This window comes from Pelophylax lessonae (genome assembly GCF_965119305.1).
Source record: "Pelophylax lessonae genome assembly, chromosome: 10".
NCBI lineage: Eukaryota > Metazoa > Chordata > Amphibia > Anura > Ranidae > Pelophylax > Pelophylax lessonae.
The window spans coordinates 202210969-202230144 of record NC_138777.1 but is presented as its reverse complement, the minus strand read 5'-3'; the positions used below and the strand labels follow the sequence as shown (position 1 = coordinate 202230144).

General features: G+C 49.8%; 1 protein-coding gene across 1 annotated transcript; it reads right to left on the bottom strand.

The window, feature by feature from the left end:
* Positions 1-6153: 6153 nt before the first annotated feature.
* Positions 6154-15986, bottom strand: COQ9 (coenzyme Q9). Its single transcript, XM_082270612.1, has 9 exons — positions 15834-15986; positions 13689-13824; positions 13441-13576; positions 13218-13360; positions 10897-10981; positions 9445-9549; positions 9209-9364; positions 8363-8416; positions 6154-6365 (listed from the first exon to the last, which is right to left on the bottom strand). Exons 1-9 carry the CDS (start codon positions 15904-15906, stop codon positions 6330-6332), a joined length of 924 nt encoding a protein of 307 aa, XP_082126738.1. The 5' UTR covers positions 15907-15986; the 3' UTR covers positions 6154-6329.
* Positions 15987-19176: the final 3190 nt, after the last annotated feature.

Below are 19176 nucleotides of genomic sequence, written 5' to 3'. Positions count from 1 at the left end.
TGACCACAAACACAGAACTCAGGAGGCATAAGGGTTACCCCTCTATCCAAGAATAAGTACTAATTGCCCAGAAGATATGAGTTATCCTTCTGACCCCAAACAAGTACACATTGCCCAGAAGATGTTAGGGCTACCCTCTGACCCCAAACAAGTGCTTGGAAAGAATAAGTGTTACCTTCTGACTCCAAACAAGCACTCTCTGGCGCAGGAGATATAAAGGTTAGGGTTACCCTTTGTCAATGTACCCCGAGCAAGTGCTTGGCTCCCAGGAGATATAAAGGGTTGGGGTTACTAACTGTCCCTGAACAAGTAAGGGTTATCCTCTGACCCCAAACAAGTGCTCAGGAGGAATAAGGGTTAGGGGTACCCTCTAAGAACGAGTACTCAACACCCAGGAGATATAAGGGTTAGGGGTACCCTCTGACCGTGAACAAGTACACAGTGTCCAGGAGGAATAAGGGGTAGGGTTACCCTCAGAGCCAGAAGAAGTACTCACCACCCAAGGCGAATAAGGGTGACCCTCTGTCTCCAAACAACAAGTACTCTGTGCTCAGGAGGAATAAATGGTTGGGATTACCTTCTCACCCTAAACAAACAAGTACTTAGCACCCAGGTGATATAAGGGGTTGGGGTTACCCATCCCTGAATAGTCACGTGAACACCCATCGGCACTCTGAAATTAAGTACACACAAAAATAAAAACGAATGCACTGGGGACATTGTTTAACATAGCAGAGGGGGTTGTTGTATTATGAAAGCAGTAGGAGGGGAGGATCCGTGAAGTGGACAGAGCTGACAGATGGGGTGGGGGGGGGGGGACAGAGGGAGACACAGGAGAGCTGCAGATAGCAGCGGATTACAGAGGCACGTAAACTTACCATGGTGTCAGGGCTCAGCAGCCATGATATACCGTGGTCAGTTTACAGGGGGGAGGGCATACCCAGGCAGGACCAGCCAGGTATTTTAGGTGATACAGTGGGCCAAATTACACAGCAAAAACACTGTGCTGTATAACATGCTTTAAGGGAACAGGATCCAATTTTTTTTTTTTTTACAGTAACAAATACTTTAACTACTTATGGACCGTCCGTCGCATATTTACGTCACGGTAGCGGGGAAAATGATCAGTCCATGTCCCAGGCAGGAAGTTGAGTGAGGGCAAGATGGCCCCCACTCGACTCTATGGTCTTGAAGGACTGGAGTGACATCATACCTCGCTTCCTCCCAGTGGCCTAAAAGGGCACATTTTTTTTTCCTTCTGGATAAAAATCACTTTTTTTTTTTTTTTCTTTTAAGGGTAGGTTTACATTCCTTGTAATAGGAATAAAGGTGATAAAAAAATTTTTGGACGGTGTAAAAATAAAAAGTAAAAAATGTAAAGCTCCCAGTCCCTCCGAGCTTGTGCACGGATACGCAAGTCGCAGCCACATATGTAAACGGTGTTCAAACCACACATGTGAGGTATCGCTGCAATCAGAGCGAGATCAATAATTCTAGCACAATGTTTGTCGCCATTCCACGAGCGTGTGCAATTTTGAAGCCTGACATGTTGGGTATCAATTTACTTAGCGAAACAACATGCTTTCACATTATAAAAACAAAATTGGGCTAACTTTACTGTTTTCCTATTTTTTTTTTTTTTTTTTTAATTTAAAAAGGTGTTTTTTCCAAAAAAATTGCGTTTGTAAGACCGCTGTGCAAATACGGTGTGACAAAGTATTGCAACGATCTCCATTTTATTCTCTAGGGTCTCTACTGGAAAAAAAATAATGTTTGGGGGTTCTAAGTAATTTTCTAGCAAAAAATACAGATTTTTAACTTGTAAACAAGAAGTGTCAGAAATAAGCCTGGTCCTTGTGTGGTTAAAGACTAAGCCTTTTTCTGACACTTGTTGCTTACAAGCATAAAATCAGTATTTTTTGCTAGATAATTACTTAGAACCCTCAAATGTTATATATAGAACTCGGAGAATGAAATGGTGGTCATTGCAATATTTTATGTCACACTGTATTTGTGCAGCGGTCTTATAAAGGCAATTTTTGGGGGAAAAAAAACATTTTAATGAATTTAAAAAAAAAAAGTCAAGCTAACCCCATTTTTTTTTTTTTTTATCGTATAATGTGAAAGATGATGTTATGCAGAGAATCGTGATCTTTATTCTATGCAAAAAAAAATTGTGATTCTCATTTTATCCAGAATTGTGCCGCTCTACCTCTGACCCAGAACAAGTACTTAGGACCCAGCAGCAATGGGTGTTAGGGTTACCCTCTGATTCCAAACAAATATTTTGAGTAAATGAGAATCGGGGGTACACTGACCAAGAGCTAACTCTGTGTCCTGAAGATATTAAGGTTAGGATCACCTTTTGACCTTGAACAAGTACAACCCCAATTCCAAAAATGTTGGGACGCTGTGTAAAATCACCATAAAAACAGAATGCAATGTGTTGCTAATTTCAAACCCCTATTTTATGCACAATAGAAAATTTCAAATATCAGATGTTTAAACTAAGAAAATGTACCATTTAAAGAAAAAAAAAAGGTAATTTTGAAATTAATGGCACAGCAACATGTCTCAAAAAATTGGGACAGGGCCAGGTTTACAAAGAATTGCAACGATCTCCAATTTTAGTCTCTAGGGTATATGCTAAAAAATATATATATATATATATATATATATATATATATATATATATGTTTGGGGGTTCTAAGTAATTTTCTTGCAAAAAGTACTGATTTTAACTTGTAAACAAGTGTCAGAAATAGGCCTGGTCCTTAAAGCGGAGTTCCACCCAAAAGTGGAACTTCCGCTCTTTTGCTTCCCCCCCCCCCCCTCTGGTGCCACATTTGGCACCTTTCAGGGGGAAAGGATACCTGATTTTGACAGGTACCCTTCCCCATTTCTGGGACACGGCACCGTGGCTGTCCATCCCGGAAGTTCGGCCCCCTTCTCCTGCCGCCGAGCCAATAGAAATGCGCAGCAGGGACCCGGCCATGAAGCCGCAAGGCTTCACAGCCGGGTTCCCTTACCGGCAATGGCGGCGGCAACAGCCGATGGAAACATCAGCTGTGGTGCTGAGATTGCTGGACTCCAGGACAGGTAAGTGTACTAATATTAAAAGTCAGCAGCTACAGTATGTGTAGCTGCTGACTCTAAATTTTTGGAGGGGGCGGAACTCCGCTTGAAGTGGTTAAAAATCCACCAAACATTTTCAGTTGGTGAAAGGTCTGGACTGCAGGCAGGCTAGTTAAGCACCCAGACTCTTGTACCATGAAGCCATCCTGTTTAGCATTGTCCTGCTGAAATTTGCTAGGCCTACTCTGAAAGAAAAAAAAAAAAAAGAAAATGTGCCCAACCCCCCTGGATATAAAAGGTGTCTCCTTGCTGGTCTCCATACTACTCCATACTACTCCTCTTTCACACGGCCGCTCCGGTTTTTTGCTCCGCTGCGGGACTTTTTTTTTTCTCACGGAGCAGATGACACTTGTCATCTGCTCCGTATGTCGGCATATTATTCCATCCATTTGCGGATGATATACGGACATAATATATGTCTATGGGCATTGCGGATGTCAGCGGATGACACCGCTGACATCCGATTTTGCTTCCTTTCCGTTTTTTCAACGGAGGAAAAATAGGGTTCTGTTCCGTTCCAAAAAACGGAACCGAACTGAAAGGAAGAAAATCGGATGACGGATTTCAGCGGATAGACATTCATTATGTCCGTAAATCATCCGCAAAAAAATAGGATGATTTGCTGACATATGGAACGCCCGTGTGAAAGGGCCCTTAGTCAATTTCCCAGAACAAGTAGACATAGAAAAGGGAGAAGATACTTGTTCTAGGTCAGTAATTCCGAGTATTGAATCTAGAGGACCACCGCGACAGTCTATGCCAGGACAGGTTTCCTTCAAGGCTCAATCATACCTATGTATTAATGCGCTGTGACACAATTAATTTCAATTGTATCCCAACAGATATGTGTTGCTTGAAATGGTGCATGCCCTTTAGTCTGTTCTGGCACATTTTCAGACCGCCTTAATGCAACCAGAATGGAAAGGGGCGAGTAAGTCTTGCCAAAACGAATAAGCTGGAGGGGCTGTCTTTACTTCAGAAGTATGAAGAGCTGCCTTCACCTGATCAGAAGTGGAAGGTCCTTCTTTCACTACACAGATGGGATGGGGACAGATCACACCGCAAGGCGGTGCCACTCATCCCCTCTACCATTCAGGTCTATAAGGCTGAGAATCTGATTGTACCAGCAGGTCTATGATTTGTAGACTTCTTTGCAGACTGAGGAAAAGCAGGTGCATGAGCATTCTGGAGTGTTCTGCACTTTAGTTACAAGAAAGAAATAATTTTTATTGATGATTTAGCAAATCACAGAGCAGCGAACAAACGAAACCTAATAACATCAAATGACAGAATGGAGTTTGTAGACTGGAGTTTTTGCTTGAAGGCCTCATGCACACTGGACATTTTTACAGCTGTTTTTGGCTTCAGGCGTCTTTTCTACAGCCTGTAAACTCCCCAGTATGTTATCCTATGTGTCCATGCGCACACAGGCTTTTAACCGCAGTTTTTGGCAGGGGCGTTTTCTGGCTGGAAAAAAAAAAAAAAAACTAGTGCGTTTGAAGTAGGGATAGACTGATTATTGGCAAGGCCGATATGCACTTTCCCTGATACATCGGTATCAGCCCCAGAACTGGCCGATATTGCCAATAGTTTTGTGACGTTATTCTGCCTTCTTAGGCCGCCTCCCTCGCCTTGGACAGCCTCGTTTGGAGTCGGGAGTAGTCTCGCGGGAGTGTATCACAGCCATACACCCACCCAAAGCAGCCCGGTGCCAGCGAGCCAGCCATAGGCACTGTACCAGCCAGCCACCCACAGGCCCTGTACTAGCGAGCCAGCCAGCCACCCACAGGCCCTGTACCTGCCAGCCACAGGCACTGTACCAGCCACCCACAGCCCCTGTGCCAGCCACCCACCACAGGATGCCAGACAGTCAACCACCCGCAGACAGGCACTGTACCAGCCAGACAGCCACCCAGCACAGGGTGCCAGCCATTAAGTATTAAACAAAAATTAACATGTTCAGTACCAGATTTGTGTCAAAAATTGTCTTTATTTTTCAAAACCTTAAATGTACAAAATATCGGCCGATACCAATACGTTGTGAGCAGAATATTGGTATCAGCCCTGAAAAAACCATATTGGTCTATCCCAGCTGTCAAAACGCTCTAACTCTGAAAAACATGGCTATTCAGTGTTTCTGAGCCATAAGCTTTTGTGGAAATTTAATTTTGCTAAAAAAAAAAGAAAAGCTTGTGTTTTTAAGGCAGCATTCCACAGCTAAAGCTACTGGTGTTTTTATAACGTCCAGTGTGCATTAGGCCTAAAAGGAATCTTTCTCAGACATAAGCTGAGCTACCTGTACACAATTCTTTGTCTCCAGGGATAGTGCCAGCCCAGATGTGTCCACGAGTTTGCAGAAGGAATTAACACTCTAATGTCCCCAAACCCCCCTCAGCAAAAAAGTTGACTTTAATTTCCTCAAACCCTCTCCCCCAAAGAAACTGACACGCTAATGTCCCCAAACCCCCCTAACCAAAGGAAGCTGACACTAATGCACCCAGCACACACAGATGTGTCCACAACTCTAGAAGCCATTTTGCTTTGAGAAATAGAGTTTTCCTAGTTTTTTTCCAATACTGTACAAAAGTCTTCACATATTAAAGCAGAACTAAACCCCAAAACAATGTCATATATTGCAGATTACCATTCCTTAAATAGTGGCTGCATTTGTTTTCTTTTTCCAGTCTAGGAACAGTATCAGCAACTACAAAAATATACCTGTTGTTCCTGCCAGAAATGCAGTGTCTGTGTCACCTCCTGTGAGCCAGACAGATAACGCAATCTTATTTTGCTTCGATAAACTACTAATCCCATAAACCCTCTTAGTATTGAAATGAACAGAAAGGCAGACCATCCTGGGTGACCACCATGAATATGGTAGGATGAGTGTGTAGCCTCCCAGGGGGGGCAGGTAGGTTACCAGCATTTCCTTCCTGAATTGTGTTCTATTAGCAGGAAGGCACAGTCATATGAGGACAGAGAATCTTCACCCGAGAAGTAAAACAGTCACTGGCCGGATAGCAGCATACAAACATTTAATAGACTCAGTTAAGGTGCAAACATTGCTAAGGTGAGCAGAGCGCAGAAAACAACACTGCAGGTTCAGTCCCTTCAGGATCTAATGTGAGTGAAGAACAAAATTCACCACCGCTGGTTCAGTCCAATCAGATTCTAATGTAAGCAGAGCTCAGAATTCACCGTCGCTGGTTAAGTCCTGTCAGATTCTTCAACTGGAAAAGAAAGAGTAGTGAGAGCTGGCACTGGTCTAAATGTGAAGAATATTTCATATAAATAGGACAATGCACGATTACATTGGATAGCCAGCAGTTTTTAATACGTTCTTTTAATATCAATGGCCAAACAAGAAAAAGAACAGAAGAATTCTGAATTACCTGTAAATTCCAAATCTTGGAGTACAGAACAGGACACAGGCAGAATATTAATTTACTGTGGGTTATTGGCATGTACCTCCAGCTGATTGGACACTGACAAGTGTTTGAGAACGTTCTCCTCCCCCTTCTTGGGTGTCAATAACCCTACCAACCTCCGCGAGTTCTCAGTTTTGTTCCAAGCAATGCAGAGCAGCACAGAAATAAAAGGGAGGGTGTCCTGCGTCCTGTACTGTACGCCAAGATTTGGAATTTACAGGCAAGTCAAAATTCTTCTGATATTAAAGGAGAAGTACAGCCAAAGCCTGTTTGGCTGTGGATCACAGGAATGCAGTTTTTTCTGAACTCCTGTTGCCCATCTGAAGCCTGCTGTCGGCTGATGTCACAGAGTCGGTCCAGGCTCAGGCTAGATGGCAAAAATGAAGTCAGGATTCGCCCACATGCCTGGACTGGCACCCAGCTCAACCTCATAGGGAACCACCCCCCTCCACAGCCCAGCACTTCACTAAGAGAGGAGAGAGTAAAGCAGAGACCTGGTGACTGACAGTCACCGGCTTTCTGCTCCGGGAGCCCTGTGAACCAAGAAATCAGCGGTGTTTGATTACGTAAAACTTGGAGAAAGAATGAAATGAAGATCAGCTGGTGCCCTTACATAGTTGGATGACAGAGGCTTGGTGTCTAAAGGCCCAAGATGCTCCACAGTGGTCCCCGACCTTCCCAGCACCAGGGACAGGGGACACAGAAGTCAACCTGGTGGAAGGCGGATTGAGTGGGCAGCATAGGTGGGGTGGTGTTGGTGGTTGCGTTGCAGCTTGTCACCTCAGGGGTGGGGTGGAGGAGTGTTGGGTGTGCAGCCTGGGTCTTTCCAGTGCGCCATATTAGATCTTGTCCCTGGCCCGGCTCTCCTCTCCTCTCTTCCCCTTCTCGACCACAGAAAGGGTAGGGAGATGTGCTGCTATGAGAAGGGGTGCAGGCACCCTCTGGCATTCAGAGGGTGGCAGTGTAGGTTGTGCTGGCTCGCTCTGTCCACTGCAAGGCCCAACTCCCAGCAGGCCACGGACCTGCACTTGTCCATGACCCAGGGGTTGGAGACCCCTGCTCTTACCTTTAAAATAATCTTTTAACGATGAAACATCAGCAGGAACTACCCCAGGGCACTTGCTAGTCCATGCCAAATGTCCTAACTTAATCTATCATGATGGGCTCTGCCACTAATGTCCTTCAGGGACTCCATTCTCCAGCTGGTGTCACTGCCCTAGACCTGTATAACACCCTACTGGTCCTCAAGGCAATATATCATTGTGCAGGGTCCAGTGACAACTGTCAATGCTAAAGGCTGTCCCCGCATGTCCAGGTATCATTTCTTTGAGTGCTGAACAGCAGTAGGAAATGGATCCGGAAAAAGCAAGTCTCCTAATCCCAGATGGAACCAATTAGAAGCTAGCTACTTTTTCATACTGAGATCGCACAGACGTGACCATCACCTAAGATAATAGCAAAAAAACTGAAACCTTAACTTAGGGGAGGGGCTATGCCCAGGATGAGATTTCATTTCCAGTGTCCAATCACCCTATCAATCTTATCTTCCTAGGTATAAAGAAACATATATGAGGGTTCTGCAAAAGGTTTTCACGCTTTTTTTTTAACTCTATTAAATATGAAAAAGCGCAGAAACTTTTTGAAGACCCTCATATTTTTAGTTATTTATTCACCAACTACAAAATATTATTCACCAGTGTTAGCTCTAAGCTCAACATCTATTTTCCTATTTTCAGAAATATGATGTCTCACTGCAGGTTATAATAACATTGTCATTTCCCTGTGCAGACAATACTCACCGTAACAGCAGCTCCCATCAGCCCCTGAATGACAGCTTCCCCTGTGGAGGATACCTACAAAGACAACACTCATCACAAATATGACAATTCTCCTCTGAAATGGGTTCTCTTTCTATAAGATGTATCCTGTATATAGGAAATATCTGCTGAGAAAACCAGGACATACATCACCCAGTAGAGTGTTTCTCAACTCCGGTCCTCAGGGCACACTAATGCCTCGTACACACGCAACGATTGTTGGTTGAGAATTTTCGGCCAACGTCCGATCGGCCGATTGTCGGCTTGTTAGTATGATGCTTCCGACAACCGACTCCGACTTTTCGGCCGAACAAAATCTGGTGTGCAGGCTATAAAATTTGTGTTGGCCGTCAACAGAACGGCCGATTTTCCGTCAGTCAGTACAGATTTGGGCAGACAAAAATCTGATGAGCAAGACTGGGCATGCTCAGAGAAGAAAAAACACACGGAAAGTAAACCATCACATGACATCACTTCTGAAGTTGGTTTTTGTTGGCCGAGAAAATTCGTGTGCAGTCTAGAGCACATTTCAACCAACACAACAACACTGGACAAAAGACGGCCGATCATCGTTGCGTGTGTACGAGGCTTAACAGGCCGGGTTTGCAAGAAAACTGAAATACATCACAGGTGATATAATTTGCTGCTCAGTGATTGCAGTGTTCTAATCTGCATCTCCCCAAGGTTATACTTAGGACCAGAGTTGAGAAACACTGATCCAGTACATGGACGGGGTCTCTGTGAGTGGTAGTGGGAGGGCTGTGTTAGCTCACCACCTATAGGACAAACCCATGGAAAAGCCTGTGAAAGAAGATGATTTTACTGTACCTGTTTCATAGAATTGCCAGCAGTCATGGCGTCAGATATGCGGTTTTGCAGGAAGTTCCAGGTATCCTCGAAGTCTGGAGAATTGTCTTGCATCATGACCAGCTCTGTGGTATTATAAATGCCTGCAAGAACTGCCCTGCGTGTGTACCAGCTGACCTAGGGAAGAGACGCCCAGCCAATCAAATAACAATACCGTATCTCCAAACTCCCCCTTTACTACTCAATGCTGCACTCACATCTGTAGACTGGTCGCCAGCATAATGCCAGATGTCATCCACCATGGTGGTCAGTAGCTTTAAGCTGGTAGGAATATTTTGTGGTAAGAGAAGGATTCCCAATGCCTGGAATAGAAATGCAGCAATTACCACATGTAAAGGCACTCCTACTGAGCAGGACACCCTTCTAAAGCCACCCTCTGAACCATTGTCAAAAAAACCTGCTCATCCGTTATCCAAAGCCACACTCTAACTTACTAACTGAGGACACCCTCTGACCCGTTATCATAAGATGTTCTCTCATTCATTATCCAAAGCCACCCTCTGAACCTATTATCCAATGACGCCTTCTCACCCATTAACCAAGGACATCCTCTCCCCTTTTATCTACAGATGCCTTTTCACCCGTTATTCCAAAAACGACATCTCGTCTGTCATCCAAAGGCACCCCTCACCCGCTATCCAAAGACGCCCCCTCACCGCTATCCAAAGACGCCTTCTCACCCGCTATCCAAAGACACCCCCTCACCCGCTATCCAAAGACACCCCCTCACCCGCTATCCAAAGACACCCCCTCACCCGCTATCCAAAGACGCCTTCTCACCCGCTATCCAAAGACGCCCCCTCACCCGCTATCCAAAGACGCCCCCTCACCCGCTATCCAAAGACGCCCCCTCACCCGCTATCCAAAGATGCCCCCTCACCCGCTATTTAAAGACGCCCCTTCACCCGCTATCCAAAGTCGCCCTCTCACCCGCTATCCAAAGATGCCCTCTCACCCGATATCCAACGACGCCCTCTCACCCGTTATCCAGACACCCGCTATCCAAATATGCCCTCTCAACAGCTATCCAAAGATGCCCTCTCACTCACTATCCAAAGGCAACCTCTCACTCACCCGCTATCCAAAGAAAGATGCCCTCTCACCCGCTATCAAAAAACTCCCTCTCACCCGCTATCCAAAGGCAACCTCTCACTCACCCGCTATCCAAAGGCAACCTCTCACTCACCCGCTATCCAAAGGCAACCTCTCACTCACTCGCTATCCAAAGGCACCCTCTCACTCACCCGCTATCCAAAGGCAACCTCTCACTCACCCGCTATCCAAAGGCAACCTCTCACTCACTCGCTATCCAAAGGCACCCTCTCACTCACCCGCTATCCAAAGGCACCCTCTCACTCGCTATCCAAAGGCACCCTCTCACTCGCTATCCAAAGGCACCTTCTCACCCGCTATCCAAAGGCACCCTCTCACCCGCTATCCAAAGACAACTTCTCACCCACTATCCAAAGTACAACTTCTCACCCATTATCCAAAGACGCCCTCTAAACCTGTTAACCAAACCTGTCCTCGGACCTATTATACAAAAGCTGACCTCTGACCCCTTTCCTTACTGCCATTCTTCCTTCTACATACTACAGAACCCCTTTACTCCCTCTCTCCTCTGAGTGGGATAGACTTATCCCCTGTACCTGAGGCCATTGTCCAATACAGGGGATTAGCATTCTCAGACGAGCTTCCAAAGCGTCTCTCAAGAAATCAGCTTTTGGCTTCTTCCTGAAGCAAAGGAAATAAGAACAAAGTTACCAAGACGAAAAATAAATTCCTCGAGCTCCAGAAGACAAAACATCTGCCCCCCCCCCCACTCTACACCATTGATACATTGTCCTTCCTCCACACACCCTGATGTCCCTCATCCCATTGCACAATGATGTCTTGTATATAGTAAGTGTCCTGTACATGGTGTGACCTGTATATAGTGTCCAGTACACGGTGTGACCTGTATATAATGAGTGTCCTGTACATGGTGTGACCTGTATATAGTGTCCAGTACACGGTGTGACCTGTATATAGTAAGTGTCCTGTACATGGGGTGATCTGTATATAGTGAGTGTCCTGTACATGGGGTGATCTGTATATAGTGAGTGTCCTGTACATGGTGTGACCTGTATATAGCGAGTGTCCTGTACATGGTGTGACCTGTATATAGTGAGTGTCCTGTACATGGTGTGACCTGTATATAGTGAGTGTCCTGTACATGGTGTGACCTGTATATAGTGTCCAGTACACGGTGTGACCTGTATATAATGAGTGTCCTGTACATGGTGTGACCTGTATATAGTGTCCAGTACACGGTGTGACCTGTATATAGTAAGTGTCCTGTACATGGGGTGATCTGTATATAGTGAGTGTCCTGTACATGGGGTGATCTGTATATAGTGAGTGTCCTGTACATGGTGTGACCTGTATATAGCGAGTGTCCTGTACATGGTGTGACCTGTATATAGTGAGTGTCCTGTACATGGTGTGACCTGTATATAGTGAGTGTCCTGTACATGGTGTGACCTGTATATAGTGAGTGTCCTGTACATGGTGTGACCTGTATATAGTGAGTGTCCTGTACATGGTGTGACCTGTATATAGTGAGTGTCCTGTACATGGTGTGACCTGTATATAGTGAGTGTCCTGTACATGGTGTGACCTGTATATAGTGAGTGTCCTGTACATGGTGTGACCTGTATATAGTGAGTGTCCTGTACATGGTGTGACCTGTATATAGTAAGTGTCCAGTACATGGTGTGACCTGTATATAGTCAGTGTCCTGTACATGGTGTGACCTGTATATAGTGAGTGTCCTGTACATGGTGTGACCTGTATATAGTGAGTGTCCTGTACATGGTGTGACCTGTATATAGTCAGTGTCCTGTACATGGTGTGACCTGTATATAGTGTCCTGTACATGGTGTGACCTGTATATAGTGAGTGTCCTGTACATGGTGTGATTTGTATATAGCGAGTGTCCTGTATATAGTGAGTGTCCTGTACATGGCGTGACCTGTATATAGTGAGTGTCCTGTACATGGTGTGACCTGTATATAGTGAGTGTCCTGTACATGGCTTGACCTGTATATAGTGAGTGTCCTGTACATGGTGTGACCTGTATATAGTGAGTGTCCTGTACATGGCGTGACCTGTATATAGTGAGTGTCCTGTACATGGCGTGACCTGTATATAGTGAGTGTCCTGTACATGGTGTGACCTGTATATAATGAGTGTCCTGTACATGGTGTGACCTGTATATAGTAAGTGTCCAGTACATGGTGTGACCTGTATATAGTCAGTGTCCTGTACATGGTGTGACCTGTATATAGTGAGTGTCCTGTACATGGCTTGACCTGTATATAGTGAGTGTCCTGTACATGGTGTGACCTGTATATAGTGAGTGTCCTGTACATGGTGTGACCTGTATATAGTGAGTGTCCTGTACATGGTGTGACCTGTATATAGTGAGTGTCCTGTACATGGTGTGACCTGTATATATTGTCCTGTACATGGTGTGATTTGTATATAGTGGGTGTCCTGTACATGGCGTGACCTGTATATAGTGTCCTGTACATGGTGTGATTTGTATATAGTAAGTGTCCTGTACATGGTGTGATTTGTATATAGTAAGTGTCCTGTACATGGTGTGATTTGTATATAGTAAGTGTCCTGTACATGGTGTCCTGTATATAGTAAGTGTCCTGTACATGGTGTGATTTGTATATAGTAAGTGTCCTGTACATGGTGTCCTGTATATAGTAAGTGTCCTGTACATGGTGTGATTTGTATATAGTAAGTGTCCTGTACATGGTGTGATTTGTATATAGTAAGTGTCCTGTACATGGTGTGATTTGTATATAGTAAGTGTCCTGTACATGGTGTCCTGTATTTAGTAAGTGTCCTGTACATGATGTGACCCGTATATAGTAAGTGTCCTGTCCATAGCGAGGGTCCTGTAGAGGGCACTCACTCAGCATTGCCCAGTTGCACCAGTTTGTGCTCCTCCTCCAGCAGTTGGACCAGTCTGGCGTTACATTCGGACACAAAGTGCAGGACAAGCTCACTCCCGCCGCTCTCGAACATTCCCGCTGCAGCCACAGATAGGTCCAGAGCCTGCGCAGAGGGGAACTCTGGTTACACAAAGCTCCAGCATTGCAACATTAAAAGTGAGCGGAGCCCAAAAAATGGATTACCTTGGCGCCTTCAGCAATGGCCTCAGAGCTCCACCCATACTGGGGTACAAAGGCCATGGCTGCAGACAGAATGCGCTGCTGCAGCTGCTCCTCGCTCTCGTAGCCTTCAGACTCGTCTCCGCCTTGGTCTGTATACCTGAATGACAGGATGGGGACCTCATGTGACCAGACTGCGAATAAGTGAAGAATCCTAGCCAGAAGAGATAGCAAAACATTGTAGACACAGGAAAGGAGCGATTCCACCCTACCTGGGTGGGGGGGAGCTCTCCTCTTCAGCCTTGTGCTCAGAGTCACTGTGAGCAAACGATGGCGGAGGCGTCTTCTGATCCCCATTATATCTCAGGGACGAAACCCACAAATGGCGAGCTGAGCGCACTGCCAGACCTGAAAGATAAAATGAAGGAGAAGGCAGCCAATCAGAGAATCTGAAAAATAGGGAGGAAGAGGTAGAGGGGGTGAGAGTATATTTGGTAGGGGGGGGTATATGGGTAATGAGGGTATATTTGGTAAAGGAGGAGGGGGTACTTTTGGTAGAGGTGGATGGGGGGTATATTTGGTAGAAGTATGTGGGGTAATGGAGGCATATTTGGTAGGGGTGTGGGGTAATGGAGATATATTTGGTAGGGGTGTGGGGGGAATGGAGGTATATTTAGTAGGGGTGTGGGGGGAATGGAGGTATATTTGGTAGGGGTGTGGGGGATGGAGGTATATTTGGTAGAGGTGTGGGGGGAATGGAGGTATATTTGGTAGGGGTGTGGGGGGAATGGATGTATATTTGGTAGAGGTGTGGGGGGGTAATGGAGGTATATTTGGTAGAGGTGTGGGGTGTAATGGAGGTATATTTGGTAGGGGTGTGGGGGGTAATGGAGGTATATTTGGTAGGGGTGTGGGGGGTAATGGAGGTATATTTGGTAGGGGTGTGGGGGGTAATGGAGGTATATTTGGTAGGGGTGTGGGGGGGAATGGAGGTATATTTGGTAGGGGTGTGGGGGGTAATGGAGGTATATTTGGTAGTGGTGTGGGGGGAATGGAGGTATATTTGGTAGGGGTGTGGGGGGTAATGGAGGTATATTTGGTAGGGGTGTGGGGGGTAATGGAGGTATATTTGGTAGGGGTGTGGGGGGGGGGTAATGGAGGTATATTTGGAAGGGGGGGTAATGGAAGTATATTTGGAAGGGGGGGGGTAATGGAGGTATATTTGGTAGGGGTGTGGGGGGTAATGGAGGTATATTTGGTAGGGGTGTGGGGGGTAATGGAGGTATATTTGGTAGGGGTGTGTGGGGGAATGGAGGTATATTTGGTAGGGGTGTGGGGGGTAATGGAGGTATATTTGGTAGGGGTGTGGGGGGGAATGGAGGTATATTTGGTAGGGGTGTGGGGGGGGAATGGAGTTATATTTGGTAGGGGTGTGGGGGGGTAATGGAGGTATATTTGGAAGGGGGGGTAATGGAGGTATATTTGGAAGGGGGGGGTAATGGAGGTATATTTGGAAGGGGGGGGTAATGGAGGTATATTTGGAAGGGGGGGGGGGTAATGGAGGTATATTTGGTAGGGGTGTGGGGGGTAATGGAGGTATATTTGGTAGAGGTGTGGGGGGAATGGAGGTATATTTGGTAGGGGTGTGGGGGGGAATGGAGGTATATTTGGTAGGGGTGTGGGGGGGGAATGGAGTTATATTTGGTAGGGGTGTGGGGGGGTAATGGAGGTATATTTGGAAGGGGGGGTAATGGAGGTATATTTGGAAGGGGGGGGTAATGGAGGTATATTTGGAAGGGGGGGGTAATGGAGGTATATTTGGAAGGGGGGGTAATGGAGGTATATTTGGAAGGGGGGGGGTAATGGAGGTATATTTGGTAGGGGTGTGGGGGGTAATGGAGGTATATTTGGTAGAGGTGTGGGGGGAATGGAGGTATATTTGGTAGAGGTGTGTGGGGGGGGGGGGGGTAATGGAGGTATATTTGGTAGGGGTGTGTGGGGTAATGGAGGTATATTTGGTAGGGGTGTGGGGGTAATGGAGGTATATTTGGTAGAGGTGTGTGTGTGGGGGGGGGGGGGGTAATTGAGGTATATTTGGAAGGGGGGGTAATGGAGGTATATTTGGAAGGGGGGGGTAATGGGGGTGTGTGTGGGGGGGGGTATGGGAGTACATTTGATAGGGGTGGGGGTGTAAATCTAGTAGAAGGGGGGTAATATGGGTATATTTGTTAGAGAAGGATGGGGGTTGGTAAATTTGGTGGAGAGGTGGAGCATAATAGGTGGTGGAGGATAACTGAGATCAGTGGGGGGCTCAGTGTAAAGTTGGGGGTCATTTAGGGGTGAGTGGTGACGTCACTCATTGCAGACACTTCCGGGTGAGCGTCGTCCGTGTCACTGTACCCTCTCCCTGTCCTCACCCGCTTCTGGGCGGCCCCTCAGCAGTAGAAGCCCCACCCCGCTCGCTGCTCTCAGAGCCCGGAGAGACGCCATAGCGGTAGTGGCCGGGAGGGGGCGTGTCCTGTGAAGGATTCAGCGAGAAGACGTCGTTTCCGGGATAGGGAAGTCGGCACCGGAAGTACTTGGAGGCGAGTTGCAGGTGAGTCGGACAGCGTCCTAAGGGGCAAGGTATGTCATGTGACCTCTAGAGGGGTTGTTTCCCATAGCAACCTATCACATAACTTGCCCCTCCTTCTCCATACCCAGCTGTAGGCACAGAGGTGTACACCGAGTTATGTGTATGTAGGGGATTCTTAGGATTAGCGCTCCCCCATATCGCATTGTTCTGGGAAATTCTCATTCATTGATTTCTCACCTAAATAATCACACATGGCACCTCCTGTGTTTTATAAACCCCAATCTTACCATCAGTGTACCATCATTACCACAAGATGACCGCCTACATCACCTATATATACACCATACCGCTCCTCCTCATATCCTAGGACTGCTGAAAACGACCGACCACCCTTCACTCTGAGCCCCGACTGTCTACCCCAAACCCAGCCGTCCACCCTTCACCCCGAGCCCAGCCGTCCACCCTTCACCCCGAGCCCAGCCGTCCACCCTTCACCCCGAGCCCAGCCGTCCAACCTGAGCCCAGCTACCCACCCTTCACCCCGAGCCCAGCCGTCCACCCTCCACCCCGAGCCCAACTGTCTACCCCGAGCCCAGCCGTCCAACCCGAGCCCAGCCGTCCACCCTTCACCCCGAGCCCAGCCGTCCAACCCGAGCCCAGCCGTCCACCCTTCACCCCGAGCCCAGCCGTCCAACCCGAGCCCAGCCGTCCACCCTTCACCCCGAGCCCAGCCGTCCAACCCGAGCCCAGCCGTCCACCCTTCACCCCGAGCCCAGCCGTCCAACCCGAGCCCAGCCGTCCACCCTTCACCCCGAGCCCAGCCGTCCAACCCGAGCCCAGCTACCCACCCTTCACCCCGAACCCAGCCGTCCACCCTCCACCCCGAGCCCAACTGTCTACCCCGAGCCCAGCCGTCCACCCTTCACCCCGAGCCCAGCCGTCCAACCCGAGCCCAGCCGTCCACTCTTCACCCCGAGCCCAACTGTCTACCCCGAGCCCAGCCGTCCACCCTTCACCCCGAGCCCAGCCGTCCAACCCGAGCCCAGCCGTCCACCCTTCACCCCGAGCCCAGCCGTCCAACCCGAGCCCAGCCGTCCACCCTTCACCCCGAGCCCAGCCGTCCAACCCGAGCCCAGCCGTCCACCCTTCACCCCGAGCCCAGCCGTCCAACCCGAGCCCAGCCGTCCACCCTTCACCCCGAGCCCAGCCGTCCAACCCGAGCCCAGCCGTCCACCCTTCACCCCGAGCCCAGCCGTCCAACCCGAGCCCAGCCGTCCACCCTTCACCCCGAGCCCAGCCGTCCAACCCGAGCCCAGCTACCCACCCTTCACCCCGAACCCAGCCGTCCACCCTCCACCCCGAGCCCAACTGTCTACCCCGAGCCCAGCCGTCCACCCTTCACCCCGAGCCCAGCCGTCCAACCCGAGCCCAGCCGTCCACTCTTCACCCCGAGCCCAACTGTCTACCCCGAGCCTAGCCGTCCACCCTTCACCCCGAGCCCAGCCGTCCAACCCGAGCCCAGCCGTCCACCCTTCACCCCGAGCCCAGCCGTCCAACCCGAGCCCAGCCGTCCACCCTTCACCCCGAGCCCAGCCGTCCAACCCGAGCCCAGCCGTCCACCCTTCACCCCGAGCCCAGCCGTCCAACCCGAGCCCAGCCGTCCACCCTTCACCCCGAGCCCAGCCGTCCAACCCGAGCCCAGCTACCCACCCTTCACCCCGAACCCAGCCGTCCACCCTCCACCCCGAGCCCAACTGTCTACCCCGAGCCCAGCCGTCCACCCTTCACCCCGAGCCCAGCCGTCCAACCCGAGCCCAGCCGTCCACTCTTCACCCCGAGCCCAACTGTCTACCCCGAGCCCAGCCGTCCACCCTTCACCCCGAGCCCAGCCGTCCAACCCGAGCCCAGCCGTCCACCCTTCACCCCGAGCCCAGCCGTCCAACCCGAGCCCAGCTACCCACCCTTCACCCCGAGCCCAGCCGTCCAACCCGAGCCCAGCTACCCACCCTTCACCCCGAGCCCAGCCGTCCACCCTCCACCCCGAGCCCAACTGTCTACCCCGAGCCCAGCCGTCCAACCCGAGCCCAGCCGTCCACCCTTCACCCCGAGCCCAGCCGTCCAACCTGAGCCCAGCCGTCCACCCTTCACCCCGAGCCCAGCCGTCCAACCCGAGCCCAGCCGTCCACCCTTCACCCCGAGCCCAGCCGTCCAACCCGAGCCCAGCCGTCCACCCTTCACCCCGAGCCCAGCCGTCCAACCCGAGCCCAGCCGTCCACCCTTCACCCCGAGCCCAGCCGTCCAACCCGAGCCCAGCCGTCCACCCTTCACCCCGAGCCCAGCCGTCCACCCTCCACCCCGAGCCCAACTGTCTACCCCGAGCCCAGCCGTCCACCCTTCACCCCGAGCCCAGCCGTCCAACCCGAGCCCAGCCGTCCACTCTTCACCCCGAGCCCAGCCGTCCACTCTTCACCCCAAGCCCAACTGTCCACCCCAAGCCCAGCCGTCCACCCTCCACCCCGAGCCCAACTGTCCACCCCGAGCCCAGCAGCCCACCCTTCACCCCGAGCCCAGCCGTCCACCCTCCACCCCGAGCCCAGCCGTCCACCCTCCACCCCGAGCCCAGCCGTCCACCCTCCACCCCGAGCCCAGCCGCCCACCCTCCACCCCGAGCCCAGCCGCCCACCCTTCACCCCAAGCCCAACTGTCCACCCCGAGCCCAGCCGTCCACCCTTCACCCCGAGCCCAGCCGTCCACCCTTCACCCTGAGCCCAGCCGTCCACCCTTTACCCCGAGCCCAGCCGCCCACCCCGAGCCCAGCCGTCCACCCTTCACCCCGAGCCCGACCGTCCACCCTTTCACCCAGAGCCCAACCGTCCACTCCTAATCAAGAGGCCAGAGCACACCCATCCACCCTTCATCCAGAGGCCAGAGCCCAACCGTCCACCCTTCATCCAGAGGCCAGGGCTCAACCGTCCACCCTTCATCCAGAGGCCAGGGCTCAACCATCCACCCTTCATCCAGAGGCCAGGGCTCAACCGTCCACCCTTCATCCAGAGCTCAACCGTCCACCCTTCATCCAGAGGCCAGAGCCCAACTGTTCACCCTCATCCAGAGCCCACTCATCCACTCTTCATCCAGAGGCCAGGGCCCAACCATCCACCCGAGTCCTAACATCCATCCTTCAT

Coding starts and splice junctions, on each gene's coding strand:
- COQ9 (XM_082270612.1), bottom strand. CDS start 15,906: ATGGCGTCTCTCCGGGCTCTGAGAGCAGCGAGCGGGGTGGGGCTTCTA. Junction 9,365..9,444: donor CTGGCGACCAGTCTACAGAT/GTGAGTGCAGCA, acceptor TCTCTTCCCTAG/GTCAGCTGGTACACACGCAG. Junction 6,366..8,362: donor TGATGGGAGCTGCTGTTACG/GTGAGTATTGTC, acceptor TTTCTTTTCCAG/TTGAAGAATCTGACAGGACT.